This window comes from Hyperoodon ampullatus (genome assembly GCF_949752795.1).
Source record: "Hyperoodon ampullatus genome assembly, chromosome: 12".
NCBI lineage: Eukaryota > Metazoa > Chordata > Mammalia > Artiodactyla > Ziphiidae > Hyperoodon > Hyperoodon ampullatus.
Window position 1 is genome coordinate 75,910,604 of NC_136925.1, and position 26,416 is coordinate 75,937,019.

Genomic DNA, 26,416 nt, shown 5'->3' on the forward strand with positions numbered 1-26,416 from the left:
TTTGGTACTACAACAGCAACCAATAGCAAATATAAATATGCTCCTACAGGTGTAGGATGATATCATTGAGTACCTTTAGCATTTAAAGGGATTATAAATTTAACAGGAAAAAAATGGAAATCGGAGGATAGGAATAGAAAGGAAATAAATTCTCATTAACAGCAACTCTGTGACTTGCAAGGATGTAAAATGCTGAAAGATAAAGAATGTTCACCATAGCATGTGTCTACAAAATTAAGAGCCAAGCCAAGAGGGAGAGGATTGCTGTGTGCCATCCATAGAATGCAAACTGGGTTCAGGCCTGAGGTTCTGTTGCCCTGGCTGGGCTTATCAGGCAGTACTCATGCTCACAGAGGCTGATCCAATCCAGGCTGAAAGTGACATAGAAATGATGCTTAGAGACCTTGCCCAATTCCCTCATTTTCTATACCTGGCTTTTGAGTAGCTGAAAATGTATAAAAACCTATAGGGTTCTTGTTTTCTATGACAGTTCTTAAATCTCTGCTGTGTTGTACACCCATTCATGCAATTTTCCTCTCAGGATTCCCCATTAGCTAAAGATGCATTAGAGGCACCACTGAGCATGACTAAATCTCAAAGCTAACATGATTCCATAGAAAAAAAAAACCCTGCAGTTCTCCACAGTACCAGGAGAAAACTTATTTTAAGACAATTTTCAGGAAGTTAATTTTTTTATAGAAAGAAAACATCAGTTAGACAGTTATCATTATTTTTTATTCATGGATATTTTCTAATAACAAAAAATGGCCCAGAACTTACCTCTACAGCACATTTAACCTCTCCACTGTTGGCAGTATCAATGGCCTTGTTCTTAATCCCCTTCAACTGGGTCTCCTTTGCAGATATCCAAGAGGAGAACTCAGAGATTCTGAAATAACACAGGTATTGACTTATTAAAGGGAGAAAATATCCCCATGGTTAGAATACATTTTCTATTTTGAATTTATTTATGGAAATTTAACAATCAACTGATTAGAAAATTGGTTAACAGATTTCATTCGACTGATTAGCAAACTGATTAACAAATTTCCCGGCAATGGTTCCTTCCACAGGAATGGCTGCCCCTGTGCTCAGGCACTTGAAGGAAAGAGAAGGCAGAGCGGATGGAGCTCGGCGGCGGAGGAGGATGTGTCCTAGAGCCTGGGCACCTGCGAGTGAGGAAGGTACCACCTGAAGTCTGGCCTTACGTGTCTCCACCTGAGTGAGACAGAAACCCAAAGAGGCAGGTGTCCCTTTTGGGGGATGTGAGGAAATCGGGGAGAAAGGGATTGCCTAATTCTGCTTCAAAGAGACAACATCTGGGTCACTTGGAAGTAAAGTGCTTCACCCTGTTTCTGACTGAAACTCATTCTTTAAATTAAATGAGGCATTTCTAGAGCATGAACATGACTGTACCATCTGATTATCTTTCTTGCGTGAGATGAAACATACATCATGGCTTGTTTTGCAAAGATGCCTGAATTAACAGAATTAGGAAAGACTACATCCTTCTCTGGGAACAACCCCAAGACTACCTGCTGGCGTAGTCCTTCCACTTGTCTGGGTCTTCCACCAGCTTCGTGTAGGTGATGTCAATGGCAGCTCTGAGCTCCTTGAGGGTCACGTGACAGCTCTCAGGTGTGTTCCGTACAGCATCCCGGACTGGGAGTTTCAGACAGAGTTCTTCAATAAGCTGTAACCTTTTCTCACAGAGATGATGAGCACCCTTGTCACTGAAGAAGATCTAATGAGCAATAAACGTTTTTATAATCCCTGTGAGAATCCATGCAAGACTTTCAAATTTTCATAGCAGATACTCATCTAGTCTAGCAGTATAAAGTAATTAAGCTATTGAGTGTTTTCAGACCCAAATGAAAGGATCAGCTCTATGCTTGAAGGAACATTGTGACTTTGAGGCCCTGCACTCAGGGTGTGTGCGACGTACCCTGTGCTCTTTGATGATCTTTTCGCTGCCTTCCTGGGGCACCAGCTTGGTCTCTCGGTCCAGCTCAGCTCTGCATTCTTCTACAGAAGCTAAGAACATGTTCTTCTCCACCTCGATCTTCAGGTGAAGCAAATGATATGGAGCTTCTCCTTGAAGATCCTACATGCCATGGGACGATTCCGAAAAATAAGATACCATTTCTGTACATTTCCAACTGAAGTGGCAGAAAACCTGAAAGAGTCCCTTGAAGACCAATATGATTTAATCCTTATTGTCTTCATTGGGCTGCTGTGCTTTGTATTTTTCCAAGTACCAGGACCACAGAAAATCTTTTCAGCCTGCTGTTAGTTGTGTGTTTCCACAGTGATTATTCTGCCTAATTTTTAAAATAGCCCCACACAGTATTAATGTTCCTGTTTTAAAGATTAGACCACTGAGGCTCAGGGTTAAGCAGAAAAACTAGATTTGAATCTAAATTTACATCACACACTGATTCCACATACCCTCTTCCTAGCATGTGTCCCTTTAAATTTTGTCAACAGCCCTGTGAGGTAGGAAGGACAGATATTATACTCACTACACAAGGGAAGGAACTCAAGGAAACATTATCAGTGAAAAAGCCAGGATTAAACAGCCCATAGCTCTGACCACCTGCCATGTCTTCTTTTCCTCGGAGCATACACTGAGAAAACGAGCAAGCCAGCACGCAAACAATGTGAAACTTTTTACATTCTTCTTTGATACAAACATAAGCTTCATCATTACCTTTAGTCCTACAATTTAATTTTAGCCAACCTGTCTCCTATGGATTTAAAAGATTATCTTTAAAATAAAACACTGAGATAATTGATGAGAAAAATGAGTTAGGGCTTTGGAAAGAATAGGACAGATTATATCCTAGAGAGTTTAAAAGTGTGTGTGTATGTAAAATAAAATACAGCCTTCAATTATAGTCTCTACTCCATAGTACATATATGATAATATTAAGCTGCAAAGACATCTTAAAAAGCCTGGATTTCTTTAAGCATCTTATTTTTTTAAATTTTCAAATTGAGCAAGCAAAAAGGTATTTCTTTCATTTAATTTTTATTGAAGCAGAGTTGATTTACAACATTGTGTTAGTTTCGGGTGTACAGCAAAGTAGTTCAGTTATATATACATATATATCTATTTTTTTCAGATTTTTTTACTTTATAGTTTATTATAAAATATTGATTATAGTTCCCTGTGCTATACAGTAGGTCTTTGTTGTTTTTTAAAAAAGAATTTCTTTAACTGTGTTTTTCTTATGCAAAAGGCTGATTTTTTAGTCTACATTAATGAGATTTAAAAAAAAAAATCTGGGGACTTCCCTGGTGGCGCAGTGGTTAAGAATCCGCCTGCCAATGCAGGGGACAGGGGTTCGATCCCTGGTCCCGGAAGATCTCACATGCCGCGGAGCAACTAAGCCCGTGCACCACAACTACTGAGCCTGCACTCTAGAGCCTGTGCTCCACAACAAAAGAAGCCACCGCAATAAGAAGCCCGCGCACCACAACCAAGAGTAGCCCCCACTCGCCGCAACTAGAGAAAGCCTGCGCGCAACAATGAAGACCCAACGCAGCCAAAAAAAACAAAGTTAAAAAAAAAATCCAGAAAGTATCAATAACACGACCTGATAGAGAGTGTTCCAGCTGCCTATCTTCTGGACCCCGTGATTCCTTCCTCTAGTACATATGAAATTCGCCACTCAATATTCCCTCAGCAGCACTGTGAACGTGCTGCTTGAGCAGCTTCCTCCAGTCCACCTCAAAGATGACACCTTCAAAGGGTCTCTGTTCTCCTGCAGCTGCTTCCCCTGATAAGCAGATTCTCAAGTCGGCTTCCATGGGACAGGCCCCACGCAATACACTCCAGTCAGGCTGAACCCCATGGATCCCTGCGTCCCCACTGGCACACCCTCTGGCTTTCTTTCTTTGTCCCCATCTCCCCCAGATCTGCTGCTTCTTTAAGGTCCTAGCTCAAAACTAATTATCTGCTTCATTGTTTTCCACTCTCCAAGTGGGCCCACTTCTCTCTTTCAAAGCTTTCATCAATATATTGCCTACACAATATATTTTTGGGGACTTATTATATATTGTACTTTTATTATTTTGCAACTAATCATCTCCCTTACTGGAATCTAAGTTCTATGGGGGAAAAGGAATATGCTTTGTTCATCATTGAATCCTTAGCATCAGTGTTTTTATTTATATGTTTCAAATCATAACAAGCTAAACCAGATGGCAAAATCCTTGAAAACTTCAAATATATATGGATATATATAATACATAATTACATATACTTATATATATATAATGTAGATATTATGTTAGGTATGCTACTGAAATGAGAAATATTTCTTGTAACTTCAGTAGCATACCTAACATAACTAGGATGGGAAGAGTTTAAGAAATGTTGCTGAAAAAGTTAAACACTTTGATGTTCCTGCCCCAAAAAATAATCAGGAAAAGAAAAAGAGTACTTGTAAGTACTATGATAAAACTGATGCTACTTAAAAATAGGAATAACAAAATTCTATCATATTTTACCCTGTTTTATTCAAGTTCAGCTTTTTCAATGGGAAAAGTAACTATGACAACTTTCCCTGATTTCTAAATTTCTCTGACAGTTGAACCTTCACACCCTCACGCTCTCTCCCATCATCCAAGACACACGACACTCCCATGTTGTCCTGACTCACCTTCCACTGTTTGTGGAGCTTTCTAACGGCTTCCTGCAGGCCCTGCTGTTCCTGCTCGGGGAGAATGTCGGTGAGTTCGTCACAAGCTTTCAGGAAAGCATTGAGCACCCTCTGATCCAGCTGACTGAAAAACTCCTGGTGTGGAGAGGGGGAAAGTGGTCAAGAGTGTTGGGCAGATAAAGGCAGTGTCAGACACGAGACAATGAAGGAGTCACACTGCTAAACAAGCCTCTTAGCCAGCTGCTGCCCTCTTCAAACCTTCTGGGCAACTACCATTTTTCGTTCAGGAACTAACTATAATTACTTACAGTTATGAGTCAGAAATCACCATATCTGATTCAACTAGGGTTTTTTTACGTTTTAGAAAAAAATCTTTGCAGTTTTCACATTTGGTAGCATATTCTAGAAAGCCAATGAGAGATCCTAAAACCTTGATCTCACAGCGATAGAGTTTTCGTTCCTCTCTGGTAAAAGAAGAGCTGAGTAGAAGCCAGGACAAACCCTCACAATCCCTCCTCACTCCCTAATGGCAATGTGTTCCAGACCTTGCTGGTTCATTATGAGCCATTTCTGTGTTCACGCCAAGCACACACATGAGCACACATGCTGTGAACTGAATTGTGTTGCCCCCCGCCACCATTCCGTCCCACCAAATTCACATGTCAAAGCCCTAACCTGCAAGGTAATGATATTTGAAGGTGGGACCTTGTGGAGGTGATTAGGTTTAGATGAGGTCATGAAGGTGGGTCCCTCATGAAGGAATTAGCACCCTTATAAGGAGAGGCATTAAAGATCTTACTCTCTGCCATGTGAGGACACAGTGAGAAGGTGACCATCTGCACATAAGGAAGAGTCCTCACCAGAACACAGCCCGGCTAGTACCCTAATCATAGACTTCTAGTTTCCAGAACTGAGAAAATAAATCCCTGTTGCTTAAGCCACCCAGCCTGTGTATTTTTTATGGTAGCCCAAGCAGACAAATACAACATGTGCACAAATACACATGACTAAGTCTCACAAAGTCACATGACTAAGTCTCACAAAGTCTCAGGATTATGAATGCAGAGATATTTTGAAACAACAGTGATTCAAAATAAAGTACCGCACAGTAGAGTTGTATAAATTTGAACGAGATGTTGGATGGTCACAGACCTTAATCCTAAATCCAGTCAGCCACATCGCAAATACAGTGCATTCGTCCTTTGAGAGTGTGTTTTATACAAATATCCACTGAAATTTCAGGAAACGTAACTCAAAATATATGTTCTCAGAGGGCCCATCATCTCCATACACCATTTAATAGATTACTCATATTTGCAATACTGACATGATTTAAATGAGTATGATTAACAAGGAGATGGCTTCACAACACTGGGTCAAGTTGTAGATCAGCTACTGAATTTCAAGTAACATGGTATCTATACTGTGATATGGTAGATTTATGAAATGAGCACAAAGACATAGCCATCCACCTAAAGTTATCTCTTAAAAAGAATACGTTAGTTATGAAAGAGTTTTTCAGCTAAATAATGAATTAGTAGTTTGGAGAGCCTGAATTATTTATCCCGTGATTCTCTACTACTCCAGGGGCTTAAGAATGGCCAATGGTGAGGCAGCTCATCAACTGCTCTTGAGGTTCTTTTTGCTGCCATTTCTGTGGGTCTCATATGTAAAAAGTTTCTGCCTTCCTAACTCATTTCTCCCCCTCCCCTCCCCCCTCCTCTTTCCCCCCAACCCCTTCCTCATCCTCCGTCTTCTTCTTCCCACTCTCTCTCTCTCTGTCTCTCTCTTTCTCTCTCTCTCTCTCCTTCTCTGTATTAGATCTTTATGCTCTTTTTATTTTTCCTCCAAGATGGTCTGCCCATGCCTCCAGGTCAAGGACCCACACGGGATGCACTCACGGTATGTCTCCTCAGGAGGTCTTCTGGATTCCCCTTTTCCTCCATGCCCTCCTGAGCGGTCCTCAGCACCTTCTCCAACTCTGCCCGAGACTCCTCAAACTTCTTCATCAAGCGGCTGTTGGTTTCCACATGTTTCTTCCAATCTCCAGTTTTCTTTACCATATTCTTGATTTAAAAAATAATCATAATGGGATACTGATCTCTCATTATTGAAAATATCATTTTGTTAAAGAGTGTTGTTTCTTTCAAAAAACACTTGGAAAGAATACATTTCATTATGATGAGAGTAATCAACCCTCTTAAATATTAATTAATATTAGAGAAAGATGAAGTAAAATTATTGGTTTCCAAACACCAGTAGATGAAGCATTTACCAAGAGTGAAGACATGAAACGCGATGATTACATGTCCTCCTTCTTGGAATTTTCCCTAGTTCACATCTCTAAAGCAGGCAGAGAACTTACCTGAAAAGCAACATGCCCATCTGCAATCCTTCTCTGTAGCTTTGTCTGATCAAAATGCTTTAGCACGTTGCTCAAAGTCACAAACTTTTGAACACTGTGACTGCCTTTCTCAATTTGAGTCATGGCTTTCTTACAGCTTTCTTGACAAGCTAACAGTTCCTACAGGGAAAGGAAACTCACAATAATAGTATTTAAAAGGGCAAGAAAGAAAGCGAGTAACCGTTACAAAACAATAAGAACAGTAGTATATAGCTTTTAGGCTTTTAATAAGCAATAAGTAAAGTCGAAAGTACAGAGAAGTATTGCTTTTCAGAAGAGCACAATTTTAAGCAATCACTGAAGTCAGTGCTTTTTACATGAGGCATTTAAATGTCACATTGAGTTTTCTGAATTTTTTTTACATTTCATGCCCATCTTAATAACATCCAGAGGATGACAGAGCATCAAAATTGCTACCTGCCTAGTACCTGCATTCCTCCAACCAACTAATACGTCCATAATTTATTGAAAGGACAATAATGAAATCAATCTACATAACAGGTTATAATCTGACTCAATAAATTTAATACCAATGCACATTATAAATACTTTACTGAAAGTCAGACGCAGTAGATTATATATCATTCTGTATCCTAAAATACACAACATTTGAATTCCTAAGGTTCAAAAGCTATCAACCTCATTAATAAAATGGTAGACCCCAGAGCCTAACAAAAAAGGCAGCAGACCAAAGGGCCTGGGAAGACTTGGAAATTGTCACACATTTGCAGATGAGAAGCAATGGTGACTCACAGGCCCTTCCATCTCTGATTGTAATGTAGGATCCTGGCGATTTCTGTGCTAGACAGCATGGAAGCTATTCAGCTCAGCCCGAGGAAAGCAGTCATTTTTTGACTTGAATCCACACCATCTGCACTTCAACATCCTTAATTGCTTTGAAAAAATATTTCAAACTGGTTATTTGGATACCAGTTTGGGTAACTTAGATGCAAATATTAAGAGCAAGGTTTCTGTTTTGTTTTGGGAAAACAGAGTTAGGACACACTTTTGCCTTTTGAAGATTTAGGAGATAAAAGAGTAACATATGTTAGAAAACTCTTATTAAGTATTATATTTATTATTATTAATATATTAAATACAATTTTAATCACGGAAGGATTCTTTGATGGCAACTTATGGCAATTTGGGAACGTAAGAAATGGCACTGTGACTTCAAAATGAAAAACAATTTTTATCCAATATAATGAGAACCCATTAAAATAGGGCTTGGTGGTATAATCATTTTGGCTTGCCATTAATAATAATAATAATAAATATTAGTTGCCACCAGTTATAGAGTATGTGCTCTAATGGGTTAGTCACATTATAGAATATCTAATGTAATCTCCACGAGAAGTTCTTGACTTAGGTACTACCACCCCCATTTTAAGGTGAGGAAATAAAGCTAATCAAGGCTTTGTAATTTGCTATATCAGATCTGAATACCTGTCTGACTCACGTCAGATACTCTCTGCTCTTTCTGCTAAGTGACACTGCCTTCCTTCCATGAATCTATTTCGATGATAACAGTGGCAAACATTTTACCCATCAGTTTCACCCTCCTCTGATGCATAAGTTGATTTATAATAAACCAACTAAATAAGTGAATTAACTGCCACACTCAGTAGGAGGCTGTTCTGCATACAGATCTGTTACTAAAAATAAGACAAAGAAAAATGATTAGTACTCCAAATATATTTCCAGAATTTTATGGTCATGTAAACAGCCCTAGTCCTAGAGGCAAGAAAAAATCTCATAAGACACAAATGATAGATACTGGCTAGAAATGGAATGCAATTATTTATTTTTTTATATAGTTAAATATATACAATTTAAAATTTATCTGTAAAATTTTTATCTATATAAATATACCTATATATAAGTATCGAGAGAGAGACAAAATTTTTATTTTATCTATGGTGGATAGGGTTTTCATCTTTAGACATGTGTTTTTGTTTTGAGTTGCCAGTACTAGTCTAGAAAAAGGTTTCTTGTCCTGTCACTGAATTTCTATCATTATATGAACCTCAATCTTATCACACATGCATTAAATTAACTCCATCTCCTGAAGGGGACTTTTCCTTACCTGACGTTTCTGTTTAAAAAGAGCACTTGATTGTGCCTCGTGCTCAAGAACTGTCATAATTTCATCAATTTTCCCAAGTGAGTCATAAAAGACCGTCATCTGCTTTTCTAATTCTTCCAACGGTAACAGCAGCTGCTGAGACTCATAAATGAGTGGAGAGTAACAGTCTTTGACCTTTAAAAATACAAAGACAAAAATTCCATTAAAGGCCATTAAGGACCATAGCTCTCAGGAATGTTTTCTTCAGGATAGGGTCATTTTGGGCTTACAGAGCTCCAGTGACATTCTTTAATATTTCCTGTGTATTATTAAATTTTGATGTAAAAAAAAGCACTACTGCTATACCACTGAGACAAGTAAATGCTATGGAGTTTTCTCATGAAAATTCATCTAAATTGTCCATCTGGATAGCACTTGCTCATCTAAATGATGTTAGTGAGCCAGATGGCATCAAATTCCACTTCATAAACTCTGAAACCCATCTTCCCTTTGGCCTCAGAAGCTGACCTAAGACAGTCATGAATTACATTATCTAGACCAACTTGTACCTTCCAACTTTATTTTCAAGAACTCTACTACTTGATCCCTTAGCCGTAGACAAACTTACAAACGTGTTGACTCATTCTTCCCAGAGAGGCCCTGTGCTTTCCTAACCTCCTCCCAGCTCCACACTTTGCTACTCTTCCCCTATCAACATCCCACTCACAACAACCGCTCATGTCATATACAAACTTATTCACAAAGTTTCTCACGCAACAACATGTCTCTCTAGTCTGAACTGGCCCAGCCATCATCTGTTACTTGTCTTCTAAAAAAATGCTGTTAGTTTATACACCTGCATTGTCTTTATCTTCATGATGAGCTCCTGGAGATGAAGATCTCCATAAAGTGTTGCCTTGTCACATTTATGTCAGAATCCAGCACCTCATACAATCCTGCAAGAACTTCCTGTCCCCCTCATTTTATTTAGAGTTTCTCCCAAAGCATTACTTTTGGAAACCAAGAAAGGAAATTACGTACTCATTAGTAGACCATTTGTTTTTTTCCTTACATTATAATTATTCTCATGCTCTTGTACGCACTGCCTGAAGGAGAAAATCATCTAAAGAACGCTACTGTCCTATTGCCACAAGGCTCAGCTAAAATTACTGAACAAAATAAAGAGAATCTGCTGACATGTATAAAAATCAGTGTGCTTTAGAAGTCTTCCCTGGATACAACAGGAAACTTACCAAGATGCTACATCTAATGCAGCAATTAAGAAATCATGATGACTTACGTGTGTCTAAAAGAGTTCTTTGCTTTCTCAGAAGTTTCCGTAAATCACTAAACCTGACCTAGGCTAAGATGAGCCAGCCCAAGACAGGGCTCTGAAGGCTGCTTGAAGGTTACAAGTTGTTGACTCCAAATTGTACCCAATCTTTATAAATAATCTTAACTTGATTGTTTGAAAGAATTTAAAATTAGCATTCTACTATATACCAGTTTGACAAAATTTTCTTATCTTTCATGGCCATGATTCTTCTTATTTTCATCCATCTCACTTATTCCTCTCTTTCATTAATTCTCCACAGCTGGTTTCATATTGGCTATTCTCTTTCTACTTTTCCTCTCCTAATTAACAGGGTTTTCTGCTGTTTTTTCCTTTGTTGTCCAATTCTTCATTATGAAATTTTTCTATTCACTTATATAGTCACTCCTTTCTTTTACCAGATATTAATTGCACAATCTAAGTGGACTTTGCCAGCAGTATCACCTTCATAAAATTCAACTTTAGATAGATAAAAAATCCCAGTGAAACTTCCAAACTCTTAAGGAAAGTCCCTCAATAGAACAGAAAAGGCTTATGGCTAGTGCTTGATATTCACTGAGCTTCCTGCACAGAAGTGGCATAAATGAATGTATCTTAAGTCCAAGGTAGCTCTGTGAGATGAAGAGGGAGAATTTTCACTGCATTGTGGCTGTGTAAGTGAAAAATAGCATAAATAATCTTAGAGTGGACGTATGTCAAATACATCTCAATAAAAGGTATTTGGGAATTCTTTCTCATTTAAATATATGACGTCTTCCTCCCCCTTCTTCCTCCTATTCTTCTCCCCTTGCTTCCCTCTTTGTTTTATCACTTTCAACTGGTCCTCTGTCCTCACCGAGGAGGCCTATCTTTCTATTAAAATACAGCTACTAGTACTTCTAAATTAATAAAGGTAATGCTTGGTATCAACTCCATAGTTTCATTTTTAAAACTCATGACAAAGTTACTAGATGAAGAATCCCAATAAGAAATAAAAACACGATCTGCTAACAAGTAAATGATTTGCCCACGGTGACAGAGAACGAGTAAGGTGAGCTGGAGGCAGTGTTGGCCCCGCACAGAGTGTCATGCTTTAAAATATTTTCCCACCTTGGTTAGCTGCTCTTTGAGCCCAGACATGGTTGCAAACATTTCATTAGCTTCTTCTTGGGAGATCTCTTTGCTAATGAGGTGTGCTGTCTTTGTAACCATCTTATACTGAGCATCCATCACAGGCACCCTCTGCTCAATATCCTACATGAATCATTGAAACAGCTACATTACCACATGATACATTTTCTCTTAATTTCAAGATTTGACAACTGGACACAAATCAGTATGCACTGAATAAAACTCTAGACCAGTCATCATCTTTTGGAGATCCCAATGACTACTTTCCTTCATTACGAATATATGATATACTAATAATATCATACAAATAAATGTTTCCTTTAAAAGTCACCATAATCCTTAAGCTAACCTAAAGATAAACTGAGGTAATCTTTACACTTTCAAAATACATATGTTAATGTAGGATGTAAACATTATATCAGGTAAATGCATGTTAACAATTTGGGGCAATTCCCTGATTTTAAAAATTAAACAACTTTTTCTTTAAAAAAAGTAATACATTGTCATTGTAGAAATTTATAAATTAGAGATAATAAGTTAAAGAAAATTTAATACAGTCTTCTCACACCAGAGCCAACATCCTTACCACCACAAGGCTCTGCTAAAATTACTGAACAAAATTAGTATTTTTCCTGTGTGTTTACACCCATTTTTTATTTTTACAAAAAAAGATGATAATATTTTTGCTTTCCTTACTTAATAGTATATTGGAAAAGCCTTTCTATGTCATTAATATTCTTCCATTACTTCATTTTTGAGAGCGGCAGGGTATTCAAAATATGTAAACAGCACAATTCATTTAGCAAATCCTTTATCATTGGAGGCATTTATGTAGAGGTGTTAACTCCAGATGTCTGTTTTTTTCCTAGTACTTTATAATTTGATTGTAGAAAATAAAAAAATCTCAATTAAAAACTATTTTGAAGCTACTCTATGGTCAATAAACCTCTTCAAAAAATTCAAATAGATTTTTTTATGAGAGGTGCAAATCAGGATATGTACACATGTCAAATGATGTCAAGGAGACACAGAAACAGCTTTTGCAATGGCCTAAGTAACTTCACTGATCTTTCTATTCACAATAGAATTGGTTTTTCACTTCATGTTCTAGAAAATCAGCTCACCTCTACGTCTTGAATTAATAATTTGACATTAATGAAAGAGACTTCTAAGGGCTCTGAAAGTTTCCTAAGGGCTTCAGTTGCAAAGTCAGACAGGGTAGTAACACAATCTGTGTATTCTTTCTTCATTCTGTCCAACTCATCAGCTCGAGCATACTGTTAAGAAAAGGGAGGGGGGCAACATCGAAAGCCATTAAGCCAAGACTCTGGAAGCTTGTAACTTTCACTTCTACATACTCTCTGGAATGGTTAGGTGGTAGGAAAGACTCTAATTCCTGATTCTTATTTTAGATACACTTGAAGTTAGTCTAATTACTGTGAAAAGAAGAAAGGAACTAGCAGAGAAGCAACGAATTATGATTTGATGCATGAATCATTCCATATAAGTAGGCTCCATATGTCAACATAATCCTTAATCAAGCTTTACATTTCTGTTATGTTCCTCCATTACAAATGGGAAAGAATAAAGGACCAAATATAAACATAACAGTTCTAAACACATCTGTACTCTGCCTTAATAAGCCCATGCTATAACAATAAAAGAGTCTTAAACAGACTGTTTATCACAACATTTATGATGCACCCATGTTCTAGGCATAAATAGATATGAAAAACATACTTGCTTGACTTCCATAAACAACTCTCTCCATCGTCCATTTAGCAACAGTAACTGCTGTTTGAGATCACGGGAAACCATCTCATCACATGTTTCAATCAGAAAATTGCCAGCATCGTTCATGGCAGTGTGCTGTTGTATCCAATGAGGCAAATTTCGAAAAAAGTCCTATACAAGAAACAATGCACACTACTGTAAACCATAAACCAAAAGTTAATAAATGATATGAAAGTAACCAGACTAAGAGAAATATCTTTGCTCTAAAATCTGTGCAAATTTTAAGGTGAATCCTAAATCTCTTTCAAAAGGGAAATTTTTAATAAAGAAGGTCAAAAATATGAACTAGAAATGCTGAATGTCTTTTTATAAGAATATATGCAATATCTTTTGCTAAAGACAAAACAAAACATGACGACCATTTTGTTATTCCTATTTTAGAGAGGAAAAAGCTGAATTTCTGTGAGTGTAAGGGACTCGTGCCTATAGTCTTTAGGCTAGTAAATACCAGTGCCAAAGTCATATAAAAGGCATAATATTTTAGGGAAATATATCGTTTAAAAATCGTTTGACCTGTTACTTTTGATTTTATTCTATTTTATTTTATTTTTTGGCTGCACCATGTAGCTTGTGGGATCTTAGTTCCCTAACTAGGGATCAAACACATGCCCTCTCATGCCTCAGCAGTGAAAGCACAGAGCCCTAACCACTGGACCGCCAGGGAATTCCCAACTTTTGATTTTAAAATCTGAATACTGTATATGAAGATAATTAACAATCACAGAGATAAACCCTTGAAGGAAAAAATTAAATTATCTGGGCCAAGAACACAATACAATGACATCCTTCCTTATTTAAGGTTACACACTTGGCTATGGAACAGCTTCCACTTGATTTCGAATTAAATGCATATGTGCATGTGCATACATACACATATACACCACGGTAAAAACCAAGGACACCAAAGATAATTCAAAATCGATTTCCTAAGCCATGTGCAGGAGGACTTCTTAGATAAATCGATGAGAACAATTCTGTTTCTGGCGGTTATATTCCCTTAGATGAAATTAACACATGACATCTACTAGGGCACTGCCAGTCTAATCAGAAAAGCCAAAATCTGTGTGGGTTACAGTTGCTCAGATACACAAAAATACTTAATCTATATGAAATATAGAATGGGAAAACATAAAAATTATACATCTACTTGTACAACACAATAACAGAAGAACCAATCTTGCATGACAAGCAGTAATTCTAATGTAAGTACTATACTTCTTAATGGGAATCTGGCATTTTAATCTTTTACATACATATAAATAGTTTTTCCATGAGAAAAATACCAAGCTCCCATTAAGAAGTGTATATGCAGAAATCAGTCCATTCCATGTGATCTTTTAATGTAAATGATATTAAAGTAAAACAGTTAACTCTTGCAAAAAAACACACACTCCTGTAACTGGAGGAAAAAAATCACTCCTACCGAGAATAAGACCGTTGACTGAGGGCTGATAAAAATCCCCAAAAGAATAGCCAAAGAGACAAAAATGTAGTGACCCATCTGTTGAACCAGTGTATGCCATCACACAGATCTGGTACTACTTTAGCCAAAGTTGTTTTCATCTTCTCTTAAATTAGGAAATTCTCAGAGGCTGTGCACTGGACCCGCCCCTTCAAGCCCAGACCTTACTGTGTGTATAGCATCCTCTGCTGCCTATTGGGTTTGGCCACTGCTCCATGGGTTACAGCTGTTCTGAACGCAAAAGTCAAACACTGCTTTAACATAACTTTTATAAAGCAGCGTGTTTCTTGGTCTAAAATAATTTAATAACCTGAAAATGCAGCTTTTCAGGCAAAGTCAAGATGTTTGTAACACGTTTGCAGACATATAACACTCCCTAGACAACTTTGCTGTGAAAATCTCCTATTTCTAAATTCACCTGTGCTTGTTTCCTTTTATAAGAAGGAGTCTTACCTTTTTGGCATGTTCTGACTGATTTAGCATTTTCTCAGCATCCTCTAGCCAAGCCTGAAGACTAGCCACGGTATTGTCATATCGGTCCCAGTTAGCAATGACTTCTTCCAGCATGCTCCGCACGCTTCTGACTTCCACTGAGAGGTTCCTCCACTGGACAGTGGTTTCATTCATGAATTTCATCACATTCTCAGCCTCTTCCACTGAAACGGATAGAACAAATTACAATCCTTATTTTATATTTTAAATGCACCACACCTTTTTTCTAAAGTCTATACACTGGTGTGCATTCCTAATTCTTCCTAGGATTTTAAATTCAACAGATATAACATTAGAATTATATTCAGCTAATGTTGGGGACATGTTATACCTTACTCATAGGTATTTATAAAGATTAAAGGCAATGATATATTTTAAATTCCTGATAAATGGGATGCAATAAATGACATATATTTGATTGCATTTTATATGCACTCAGACACATATATAGTATAATCACAAATGCTATAGTTCATTTTCAGCAAATATGACAGATATATCTGCAAATTGAAACAGACGTATTTTACAGTTGTGTCTCTGCACTAACTTAAGTTTTCATAATATTCAAGTCAGTCCACTTTTTGCCTTTAACCGTTGGAATTTAAAATAGGTTTGAACATTACAATTTAGAAAACGAATGCTTATTTTCCTCTCTCTTAGAAGGTCACACACACAGACATACACACACACAGGCATATGATTATACAGGATAGGCATTGCACAAGATTATACAGGATAGGCATTGCACAAAGTCAAGGGGACTGAATCCAGTATGTGCTTTCCAGGCCAATGGCATGGCCACACAGAGATTCTGCAGAGAAAAAAATGATTTGATCATACTGAAACCTGTAGGTTCTAAATTCTACTGTATTCAATACTGCAACAAATTCTGTCTTGTGTTTTACCTGAACCATCAGCTTTGACATACATCTCAGCTGTCTGTTTCAAGATCTGGTATGTCACTTCATATTGTTCAAAGAACTTGCTATTTTCTATAAAAGACTAGAAAAAAAGGGAATGGTTAAACGATAACCAATACTGGCTTATGTAGACATGCCAAAGTCAATTTTCTTCAGTATAGATATGTGGATATGTTACCCAAATCTACCAACCTCATTCTTCTGAAAAATATCAAATTAATTCAACTGCCATAAATAACCTGATTATTTCTGAGAATATAAGTTGATTCTACACTTTTAATTCTAATTCACTCCAACTTTGAGAAAATATTATATTTCTCCTCCACCCAAGGGTTTGCTTTTAGAAAAGACAGAACTTTCTCCAGAGAACCTGGGGCTAACATTTAAAAAGCACTAAATTTGGAACAATGTTGTAAAGTGTCCCACTGTGTTTTAGCTGTGGGATCCTGTTACTCTTTGAACAATAATTCTGGTGAATCATGGCTCTGAGGAACTTCAGGTTATAAATAACTGGCACAATGCAATGCACACTTTCTTAAAATAAAAAGTAAATACAAAAATATTTACAAGTAGAAAAACTTTAAATAATCACACATTCCATCCACGTTATCCATATGCTGTCATATTTCTATTACTTAGTATAAAAATTAAAGGTAAGATATGTCTATATCTATGTCCGTATAAAACTTACATATGTATTAGAGTTACTATAAGCAAATGGATACTATAAAATTGAGAATATACAAAAAATCCTTAGGTGAGTTTTATTATTGTTAACTCCAGGAAATATGAAATAATTCCTATTTCAAAGATTATTCCTACTTCTGTAAAGTAGAAATTTAATGTAATTATAAATAACAACATACTACCAAAGGCTTCTTAATTTCTTTTAATAGCATAATTAGTTCCTATGATGTAAACTCAGTAAAATACGTTGTGTCACTATTATAAAATACAAAATTAGCCTTCAAAAACCAGCTGAAGTCCTGAATAGGATGTTGATGAATGCTTAATATGGAGATGCAAAATGTTTGTGTGCAGAGGCAAAACTATTCATACAGCAATTTCATAGACATCCCTAGATTTTATTGATAGAAGTTTATAGTGTTTCAAGATTAAATTTAAAATACATATAATACATTTCATATCATTTTATGTTTGCACTTACTTATATAGTAACTATTCTTCAAAGATATAATGAATAGAGAAAGCTGTGAATTACCTGGGATGGGGTTCCCATTTTTGCATGAGAATTGGTTAGTTCATTATTTAGCCTTATGTCCTCCTCCCTTAACCTCTGCCTGCTCCCCAAGTGGTGAAAGAGTAATTTAGTGGAATTTAAATTTTGAATAATTTAACAAATAGGGAGGTCCTGGTTCGATCAAAAATGGAAGATTACACCTAATGTTCAGGACACTGTAAGAAACTGAAGAGATAAATGTATTTGGCAAAGTTTAAAAAAATAGTCTCCATTCAGTTTGGACAAAAATTCCAAGAAGCTAATGGAAAAAAAATTGTTCGAAGTGTCACATAAATGGGAAATAGTGCCTATACTGGACATTAAGACTTACACATGCTTTTGCTAGAGTGGTTTACAAATTCATTATAACTGAATAAGAGAAAAGTTATTTCCAGTTTCATTTTTGGTCTAGGGTAGGAGGGGGGGAGAATGCTTTTAGAATATTATAAATGTCGTAGAGATTCATTTAAGTGTTTTTGAGCTTTCCTATGAGGAAAACTAGGTAATTAATTTTTGAAGGAAGAAAATTTACTTGTTATTTTAATTTTTGTTTCATTTATTTTTGCCCTTTTTTTTCTGAGTCCTGAGTAACTCCATTTAGTAACAAAATTATTTTGTCTATTAGAATCACTTTAGCAGGAGGACTGCTCAACCTCCTTTTTGCTGTGAGCTATCTAGATAAAGCCTCTCAGAAGAATGCAAAATTAAGCACAAATGTTATGTTTAAAATAACAGTGACAGGATTAGTTTATTTCTTTCAAAATATGGCTTACATTTGGATATCAAGTTCAACAAATAAGACATGTTGGTCAAGGGACTTTTAAAGTTGGTGGCACTTCAAGAAAAATAAGATACCTCTTTATGCTACAAAATGCAAAGTATTGGTGGAAAGGACTAATTTTCTACTCTCAAAAGATAAATATAGGTATAATAAACAAAAAGCTCATCAATTTCACTCAAAGGGAGGTAAACCAGACAATTTAAGATTTTAAAAATCAACTTTGAGAAGTAGTTTCATTAGAACTGCCTATTTACTTTAATAAAATCATTACAAATAATAGACCATATGTTCACATTACTTGTTGCATTCACATAGTCTACGCTTCCAAGAGCTCTTCTTTTATGTGAAAGAATGAAACGTTGTCTCATTTCTTCCATTGTAAAATTGGAGCATGTGTTAACTAACATGGTTATGTCATGAACAATTCAAACCAATCATCTTCTGATTTACATTACAGTATGTAATCTCTCACCAGGATCATGTGGCCTAATTTAATCAACAAGCATTTGTGAAGTATTTTCCAAGAATTCCTTGAGCGCTTAGGGTTTATGTACCTTATGTAGCCCCTATGTAGTTCTCTAATTCCCTAACTCTTATAAAAAGTATCTTTTTTTTTTGCAGATGAATAAAATTGAATTGAGAATTCAGACTAAGGAAAAGATAATTATGGAACCCTTACATCCCCAATATTACTTTGCTTATTGATGTGGCAGCATATGGCTCATTACAATCATTTCTTTTAGAAACCAAGTAAAGGATTATATTTAAGAAACTGATTTTATGATTTTATTTGAAAGTCTTCATGCACCTTGAAATAGTCTGTTTTAAAGAGAATGATTTTCCCCAAAACTTCAAAAGAATGAGAGAAGCTCTGTGGGGTATGAGACAGAAGGAAAACAATAATGAGTCAGTCTTTTTTCCTTAAAAAATCCAGGGGGTGGGCTTCCCTGGTGGCTCAGTGGTTGAGAGTCCGCCTGCCGATGCAGGGGACACGGGTTCGTGCCCCGGTCCGGGAAGATCCCACATGCCGCAGAGCGGCTGGGCCCATAAGCCATGGCCACTAGCCTGCGTGTCTGGAGCCTGTGTTCCACAACGGGAGAGGCCACAACAGTGAGAGGCCCACGTACCGCAAAAAAAAAAAAAAAAAAAAAAAAAATCCCTAATATTCTATTATTATTATTGTTGTTGTTGTTGCGGTTATTAAAAATTTGGGAAAGATTAAGTTATTTATAAGGTCACATGGGTAGCGAGTAGTTGAGCCATGATTCAACACATTTCTATGTGACTGGTGTCCAGGCTTCAATAATCTCTCCCACCTCACCCCACCCTGCCTCAATAACATGCTGCCCATAACAGACATAATAGTAACTAGCAGGTTGCAGGATGGAAGTGTAAAATACTGTCAATTACGGACCAGCATTAAATGGAACTGATACTTATGTGAACTACATTCTTTAGTTCACTGAGCTGCAAGAGATCATTTTAATTATTTGGTCTTTTCAGTTAAAAAAAAAAAAAACAACAAAAACCTTTTTTTCCCAGCCAATTTTGTTAGAGAGTAAAGTTCAGTACTTAAGCACAAAGGTTTCTGATTCGGAAAGATGTGGATTCAAATCCAGATTCCACTTCTTACTAACTCTGCCACCTGGAGCATGTGACTTGAGTGCTCAAAGGCTCGATTTCCTCAGTGAAACAATGTGAAAATGCCCAGCCCATAGGGTCATCACTGAGAAGGAAGATGACACATGTAAAACACTCGGCACATAGAAAATATCAATATCCTACAATTATTAAAACTATTAAACTATAAATACCTTAAACCCCTTTTTCAAATAGACGCTTAGGCGATAAATACGTATTTTTTATCAGGTGATAAAATATTAGGAAATATTTATTAAAACCCGATATATTTGTAGAGTTATTAGCAATTTTACAAATAATTTTGAGAGTTACATTACCTAGAAGTTTAAAATTAGCAGCTCAGTGAATGTCTATGAAGTAGGCAGAAAGTACTGATTTTTTTTATTCATTAGTAATAATTCTTTACTTACATATGCTTTAGTTGAGAAGTTCAAAGAGAATTATTAACATCTTTGTGTTGGAACATGAACCTGGTGGAACAGTCCCATTAGGTATGTCAACCTAATTGGCGCTCCTTAAATAGCGAGAACAAAGACGCATCTTGAATAATTACCTCTGAGCTCAGAGTGTATCATTTGACATGATTAAACCCGAAAATATAAATGCATATCTGTATTTAATATTTTGGGGACTAATGCAATTGCTGAAACTTAAAAAAAAATCAGATTTCTCATTACTTTCCAAAATCATTCAAAATGAATAAGGGAACATAGCATCACAGATTTCACATTTTTGGACAAACGTTTCCTAGAAAATTGTAGTAAATCTAAAGAAAGATTTTATTGTTAACCTATTAAACCTTTTTTTTTTTTTCAAATTCATGTTGTTTATTTAGCGCTTAGAAAATAAAATTAAAATGTAGCAAAATATATTATGGTTCTAGGATGCTTCAGTAAAGATATGGTTTCAATAAATATTCAGTCATGCCAGTTACAGAGCCACTGAGATTAGTCAGGTTAGAAATTGGCTTATATTTTAAATTCATCAATTTATCATTTAGAACTTGTGATTCAATATAAATGGAACAGTTACAGGACTGAGATGCCCTATTGACATTAATTTTGTGAGCAAATTTGTACTGTTAATAAATTGGGGGGGGGCATGTTTAACTAAGAGAAATAAACTGCCATTAATAATTATAATTCTCTGATTATATGTAAATGGAAACTGCTAGTTACAGAATAACCTACTTTCCTCCTTAATGCAGGGCTACTACTCTATGTAAATATAGGATTATCTATGCTGATAGCACAAAATATGAGAAACTCTTCAAAAATTAAGTTGGTACAGAGATTCGCAGACAAAATTTTACTTTTCCTGGGTGCACACAGGAAGCAGTGAAGCTCACAGAATGACTGTACAAACGGCATGCTTGACCTAATTAAAAAAAAAAAAAAAGTCCCCACATGAACAATTGAGGATTGTTCTAAACTACTCATGATTGGATTTTAGAAACATGAAGGTAATCTTTAAGTATTTTAATTCTGGTTCAGTAGTGAGTTCACAGTCAGTTGTATGCAATGAAAAAACTTGCTTTTTTAAAGCAATAAAGCCAATCACAATGGTTTAATATGATTACTGCAGCAAAACCTTTCATATCTCCAAAGAATATAGGTATATATTTCAGATTGTTGTGAAAAGCTCACAAACTTACATCAAACCCATTTAACACACTGGTACCTTAATGTTTAAATTCAAGATGAAAATCACAGTGCCCAATAAACTAGAAGATATTAGATACTAAAGCCAGGTGTCCTCTGACCTCTCCGTCAGCGCCAGGGAGACTTACCATGTAGTTCTGCAGAAGCAGCTCCACTGAGCCTCTCCTTCCATACTTGATGATCCAAGACTTCAGCTTTGACTCTGCAAGAACCAGCAGTGAGAGCAGACGGTACTTTAATTCTAGAAATTCCATTTTCATTAAGTGTAGCTCTGATGTGGAGGAAACAAAATGAAACCTAGAAACAAAACACAGAGAATTTATAGGATGTAACTAATAGTAACAGAACGGGGCTTACTTAACCTGTTACATGTGAGTATTAAATAAAATGCAGGCACAAGGTCTTCTAAACTCTGGCTGATCAATCACTCAGGAGATCTGGTTCTGTTTCTAGCTCTGGGTTTAAAGGCAAATCACAATTGATGGAAGTCTTTGATTTAGTTCTTTCCCCTGCCAAGAGAGCTCTCGTCTGTTTCTTTTATAAGCTGTTTTTGCAATATTACATAATGTTCCTTACAGTACTGAATAAAAATACAGCCTCTGAAGAAACCATTTCTGTGATTTCCAGGCTGTGGGTACACGCAGGTTTACTCTTTTCAACTAATAATATACTAGAATATTGGCATTCTTAACATACGTTACGGGAACTCAATTTTTATGTACCAAATGTAAGCACCTCATTAAAAAAAAAAAGTCAATTCCTTGAAAGAAAAGAAATGGGAAAAAAAGCATCCACCGAGCCTTTTAAAGACACTTCATTTAAAATCGGACGTTCTCTTACCTCTCAGCCATGTCCTCTAATTGATCAGGTGGTACTGGGATCCCGTTAACAGACCTGGTTCGGTAGATTTCATGGAATGCTCTTTTGTGGGCATCTGTGTTTTGAAGCAGATCCTAAGATACAGTTTAAAAAAAAAAATGAGGAAACATGTTCACAGGAGGCTAAGAAGCATAATTTTCAGCTTGCACGGATGAGGCAGTGTATTCAACAACTTGATGATGCTTCCATAGCCACACGCGGCTTGGTGCCGGTCACAGGCTTTTACATTGTACAGGAGCCTGGGTGCTTGTCCATAGGCCCTGTGCTAGAGCCGTAGCTAATAATTATGGCATCTTTTAAACACACATGACACTTGCACAGCAATGCATTCAGACATTTTAAAGGCACATGGTCCAAAGGGAAATGTAGTCAGTGTTATAAACAATGATTGTTAGTGTCTTTCTCTTTCCCTGATTTTGAATCTATTGATTTTTCAAAGCTTAAAACTAAGCACAACTAGTTTAACCCTTTAATGGTCAAAATAAAAATATTAAATTCTCTACGGTTATTCTATTTTGAGTGCATGCAGGGTACCATAAAGTGATGTTTGCTTGCCATCTTAAAGTAAGTCAATTACATTACAACATATTATGAAAATACCCTTGTGGTTAGGAGATTTCAATCAAGCACAGGGAATGTCCCATAGATACCACAGTGGGAAGAGTAAATGTGATGTTTTATAAAGATTCTTTTCAGATTGTATAGAACTCCACAAATTCTAATAATTTATTTAGATTTGTTTTCTGGGTTTTTCACTGTCAAAAGACATATTTATACAAAGACTTACATGTACTTCACAATTCCTACCCAATTTCTCACACAGAAGCAAAGAAAGAGAAAGGTGAAAGTAGATTCATGCCATATTTTCTAGAGCTTAGGTTGTTTCTCAATAGCAGAGTAAATAGCCAACAGTTTGTCACTCACTGAAAAATAAGATATATTAGCCCACCAGAATGACACATTAAAACTAACAGTTTCTCTCACACTAAGATTTAGTAGATTAATTGGAGAAAACAGAAGCAAAAACCAGCCTAAATCGTAAGAGATACATTTGATGGAAGGGTACACATGAAGGCTTTCATACATAAATTAAGATGTGAAAGTCATATGTGTTTGTTTAATTCGGGGACATTAGTTTTTACATTGTAGAAAAAAATCCAGGACCAAACTATTTCTATCCTGATATATATTTGCTATTGCCACCTTTTGACCTGCTTTGAGTCTGTAGGTAACCGCACAGAAATTCACAAGTCCCCTGCTCCCAGAGGGAGGGAATTACAGGCATCTCAGAGCTGATTACAGAGGCCAGAGGACTGTCCTAGAGCATCTACTGCCTGTGAGTATTTGAGTCATTCTCTGCCTCCTCCTTAACATCCAGACACATTTCTGTGGCTTTTATCTTGACCGAAACTGAAACTCCCCCAAATGACTGCAGGGCAAACTGAGAGTCACCACCACTCCCAGCTCTGATTTGTTATGTGTGACCGTATGTTAATGTATCGGTGGGGGTCTGTGACTATACTGGGATACCCAAATGTCCAGGTGCCTCCCAAGAAGCTTTCCCTATTGTAGTTTTCTGTATCTAGTTAATCAAAAAAATCTTGACAAGAAATCAAAACCAACAAAAACATTTTCACACATATGACAAAAGAACTACAACTGGCGTGATGTCACTGGGTCCTCTGAAAGGCCGCCTCACTACAAAATAGCTGGATGCTGAGCACAGCATATGACTTTAATTCACTGGTGAGCTCACAGGAAGTAAGTGAAACCTTTTAGGGCTCCCACTCTCGGTATAACATGACCCAAAACTGGATCATGGTCCTGTGAGCAAAAACAGATTGAAAAAGCTGATTGTCCTGGGCAAACATCTAAACCACTGTGGCAGGAGATGAAGTCTTGCAACTTGAATAAGGTGAGAAACACTGAAACTGAGACCCCCTACATTTAGCCAGAACCCTCAAAGAGGGCTGATGTGGGCCTGGTAGACAGCAAATGAAAAAGGAGGAAAGCAAAGGTCACCAAACACAGGAGACAAGCTATCATGAGTGAGAATCAGCAGAAACAACACGTTCATGGTGTTAGAAAAATGTAAGTAATTTAATACTTGACAACAACAGTTTGCAGGTTAGAAGAGTATGACCTGGTTAAAGTGTTCTTAATTCCTTATATTGATCAAGAGGAGGTTAAGACATTGATTAACTTTCAATTTCGTTAAGTATCTATATGGTATAATTTCAAGGACAATCACACTACACAACTAGAGTTTATAACTTCAAACCAGTTCGAGGGAAAACATGGAGTAAGAAAAATGAGCAAGTGAATAAACAAACAAAAACCCCTCAATCAACTTATAAATAGGAAGAATGTAGAAAAAAGAAAAAAGAAAAAGTAGGGCAAATAGAAACAGAGTCAAATGGCAGAAACAAATTCAAGTATATTAATAATTATAAATAAATCCGAATGGAATATATATTTACTCATCAATAGGCAGAGATTGTCAGATCAGACAAATCTAACAGAACCATCTGCTTTTTAAAAGAGATACTCTTAAACATTAAGAACAAGGATAGGTTGAAATTAATGGAATGGAAAACAACATGCCAGGCAAATACTAATCAAAGAAGGCTGGTATGAGTGCCTCAGTACCAGGCAAAATAGATTCCTGAACAGAGGTCATTAGAAGTTAGTAATTGCTTAGCGATGAAATTTTCAATTTACTAGAAGACACATTAATTCTGAACTTGTACATATGTAGTAAGCCTCAAAATATATAAAGCCAAAGCTCATAGAACCAGGGGGATAAACTGAGAGACCCACATGGCTGTGGGAGTTATCAACATACCTTTCCCAGTGATTGAGAGAAAGCAAAGGAAGCCATTGGAACAGCAGATTGGGGGTGAGGGAGGGCAGAGGAGGGAAAGGGCTGCAGATCTGTGGGCCTCATAGGCCTTTCAAAGAATTTTTTGGTGTTTCTTTTGAGTAGATGGAAGCCAGTGGGGAGTTGTGAACAGAGGGGTAAAATGAGCTGAATTGCGTATTAAAAGGATCATTATGGCCATGCTACTGAAAATACTCTCTCCTTGATACACTACTTCCCTTGGCTTTTAAGAAAACACAGTAGCTGGATCCCCTCCTACCTTGCTGATTGCTTTTTCTCACTCTGGTTTATCTTTTCTTTTCTTTTCTTTTTTTTTTTTTTTTGCTGGTTCATCTTCTACTCTCTGATCTGTTAATACTGGATTCCCTCAGGGCTCAGTGCTTGATGCTTTCTCTGTCTACATATCCTTCTTTAATTTCAGTCTCAGAGCTTTAAACATCCCTTTATATATTCAGAGTCATCCTCAATGACTCAATATTTATCCCCCTCCTGCCTCTTAGCTCCTACTGCCCACTCCACACATCCACTTGGATGTGAAAAAGTCTCATACTTACCCTGCCCCTGACTGACCTCCATCTTTCTTCCCAAACCTGTTTCATTGTCTCTCCATCTCAACTGATGGAAACTCCATTTTCCCAATTGCTTGGTTGAAAAATCACAGTGTCATTTATGACTCCCCTTCCTTCACAATCCATATCTAATGCTAAAAATTCTCTTTGCTCTGCCCTCAAAATATACTCAGAATCTGACCACTTCTCAACATCTCTACAGCTATGACCTTTGCTCAAGCCACTCTACCTGGATCATTGAAATTGGTTCTCTGGCTCCTACCCTCTATCACCAATCCAGCCTTATCCTCACACAGCAGCCAGAGTGATGCTGTTAAAAGAGTGATACTGCCATTCCTCTGGTAAGAAAGTAGATGGAAAAAGGTTATTAGGATACAGCAGAGAAAATGAACAATGTCAAAAGTGTAATTAAGGAAAGTGAGAAGGTGCAAAGAAACAATAGTGGGGACAAATGGAGGCTTAACTATAGGCACAGAAAAGATTACAAGAAAATATATAGAAGAGCATTTTGAATAAT

At 36.8% G+C, this 26,416-nt stretch overlaps 1 protein-coding gene across 4 annotated transcripts in view; it reads right to left on the minus strand.

Annotated features, from left to right (window-relative positions):
• SYNE1 (spectrin repeat containing nuclear envelope protein 1) overlaps positions 1-26,416 on the minus strand; it is a gene marked incomplete at both ends in the record, with an annotated part of 450,185 nt that overhangs the window by 295,720 nt on the left and 128,049 nt on the right. For all 4 annotated transcript variants that reach the window (XM_079716491.1, XM_079716490.1, XM_079716492.1 and 1 more), the window contains 14 exons: positions 781-889; positions 1,536-1,744; positions 1,946-2,104; positions 4,668-4,802; positions 6,569-6,733; positions 7,033-7,191; positions 9,158-9,331; positions 11,559-11,702; positions 12,704-12,856; positions 13,320-13,484; positions 15,289-15,491; positions 16,233-16,329; positions 21,699-21,867; positions 22,411-22,523. In XM_079716491.1, coding sequence (XP_079572617.1) covers positions 781-889; positions 1,536-1,744; positions 1,946-2,104; positions 4,668-4,802; positions 6,569-6,733; positions 7,033-7,191; positions 9,158-9,331; positions 11,559-11,702; positions 12,704-12,856; positions 13,320-13,484; positions 15,289-15,491; positions 16,233-16,329; positions 21,699-21,867; positions 22,411-22,523 — 2,154 coding nt within the window. The remainder of the gene's footprint in view (positions 1-780; positions 890-1,535; positions 1,745-1,945; positions 2,105-4,667; positions 4,803-6,568; positions 6,734-7,032; positions 7,192-9,157; positions 9,332-11,558; positions 11,703-12,703; positions 12,857-13,319; positions 13,485-15,288; positions 15,492-16,232; positions 16,330-21,698; positions 21,868-22,410; positions 22,524-26,416) is intronic.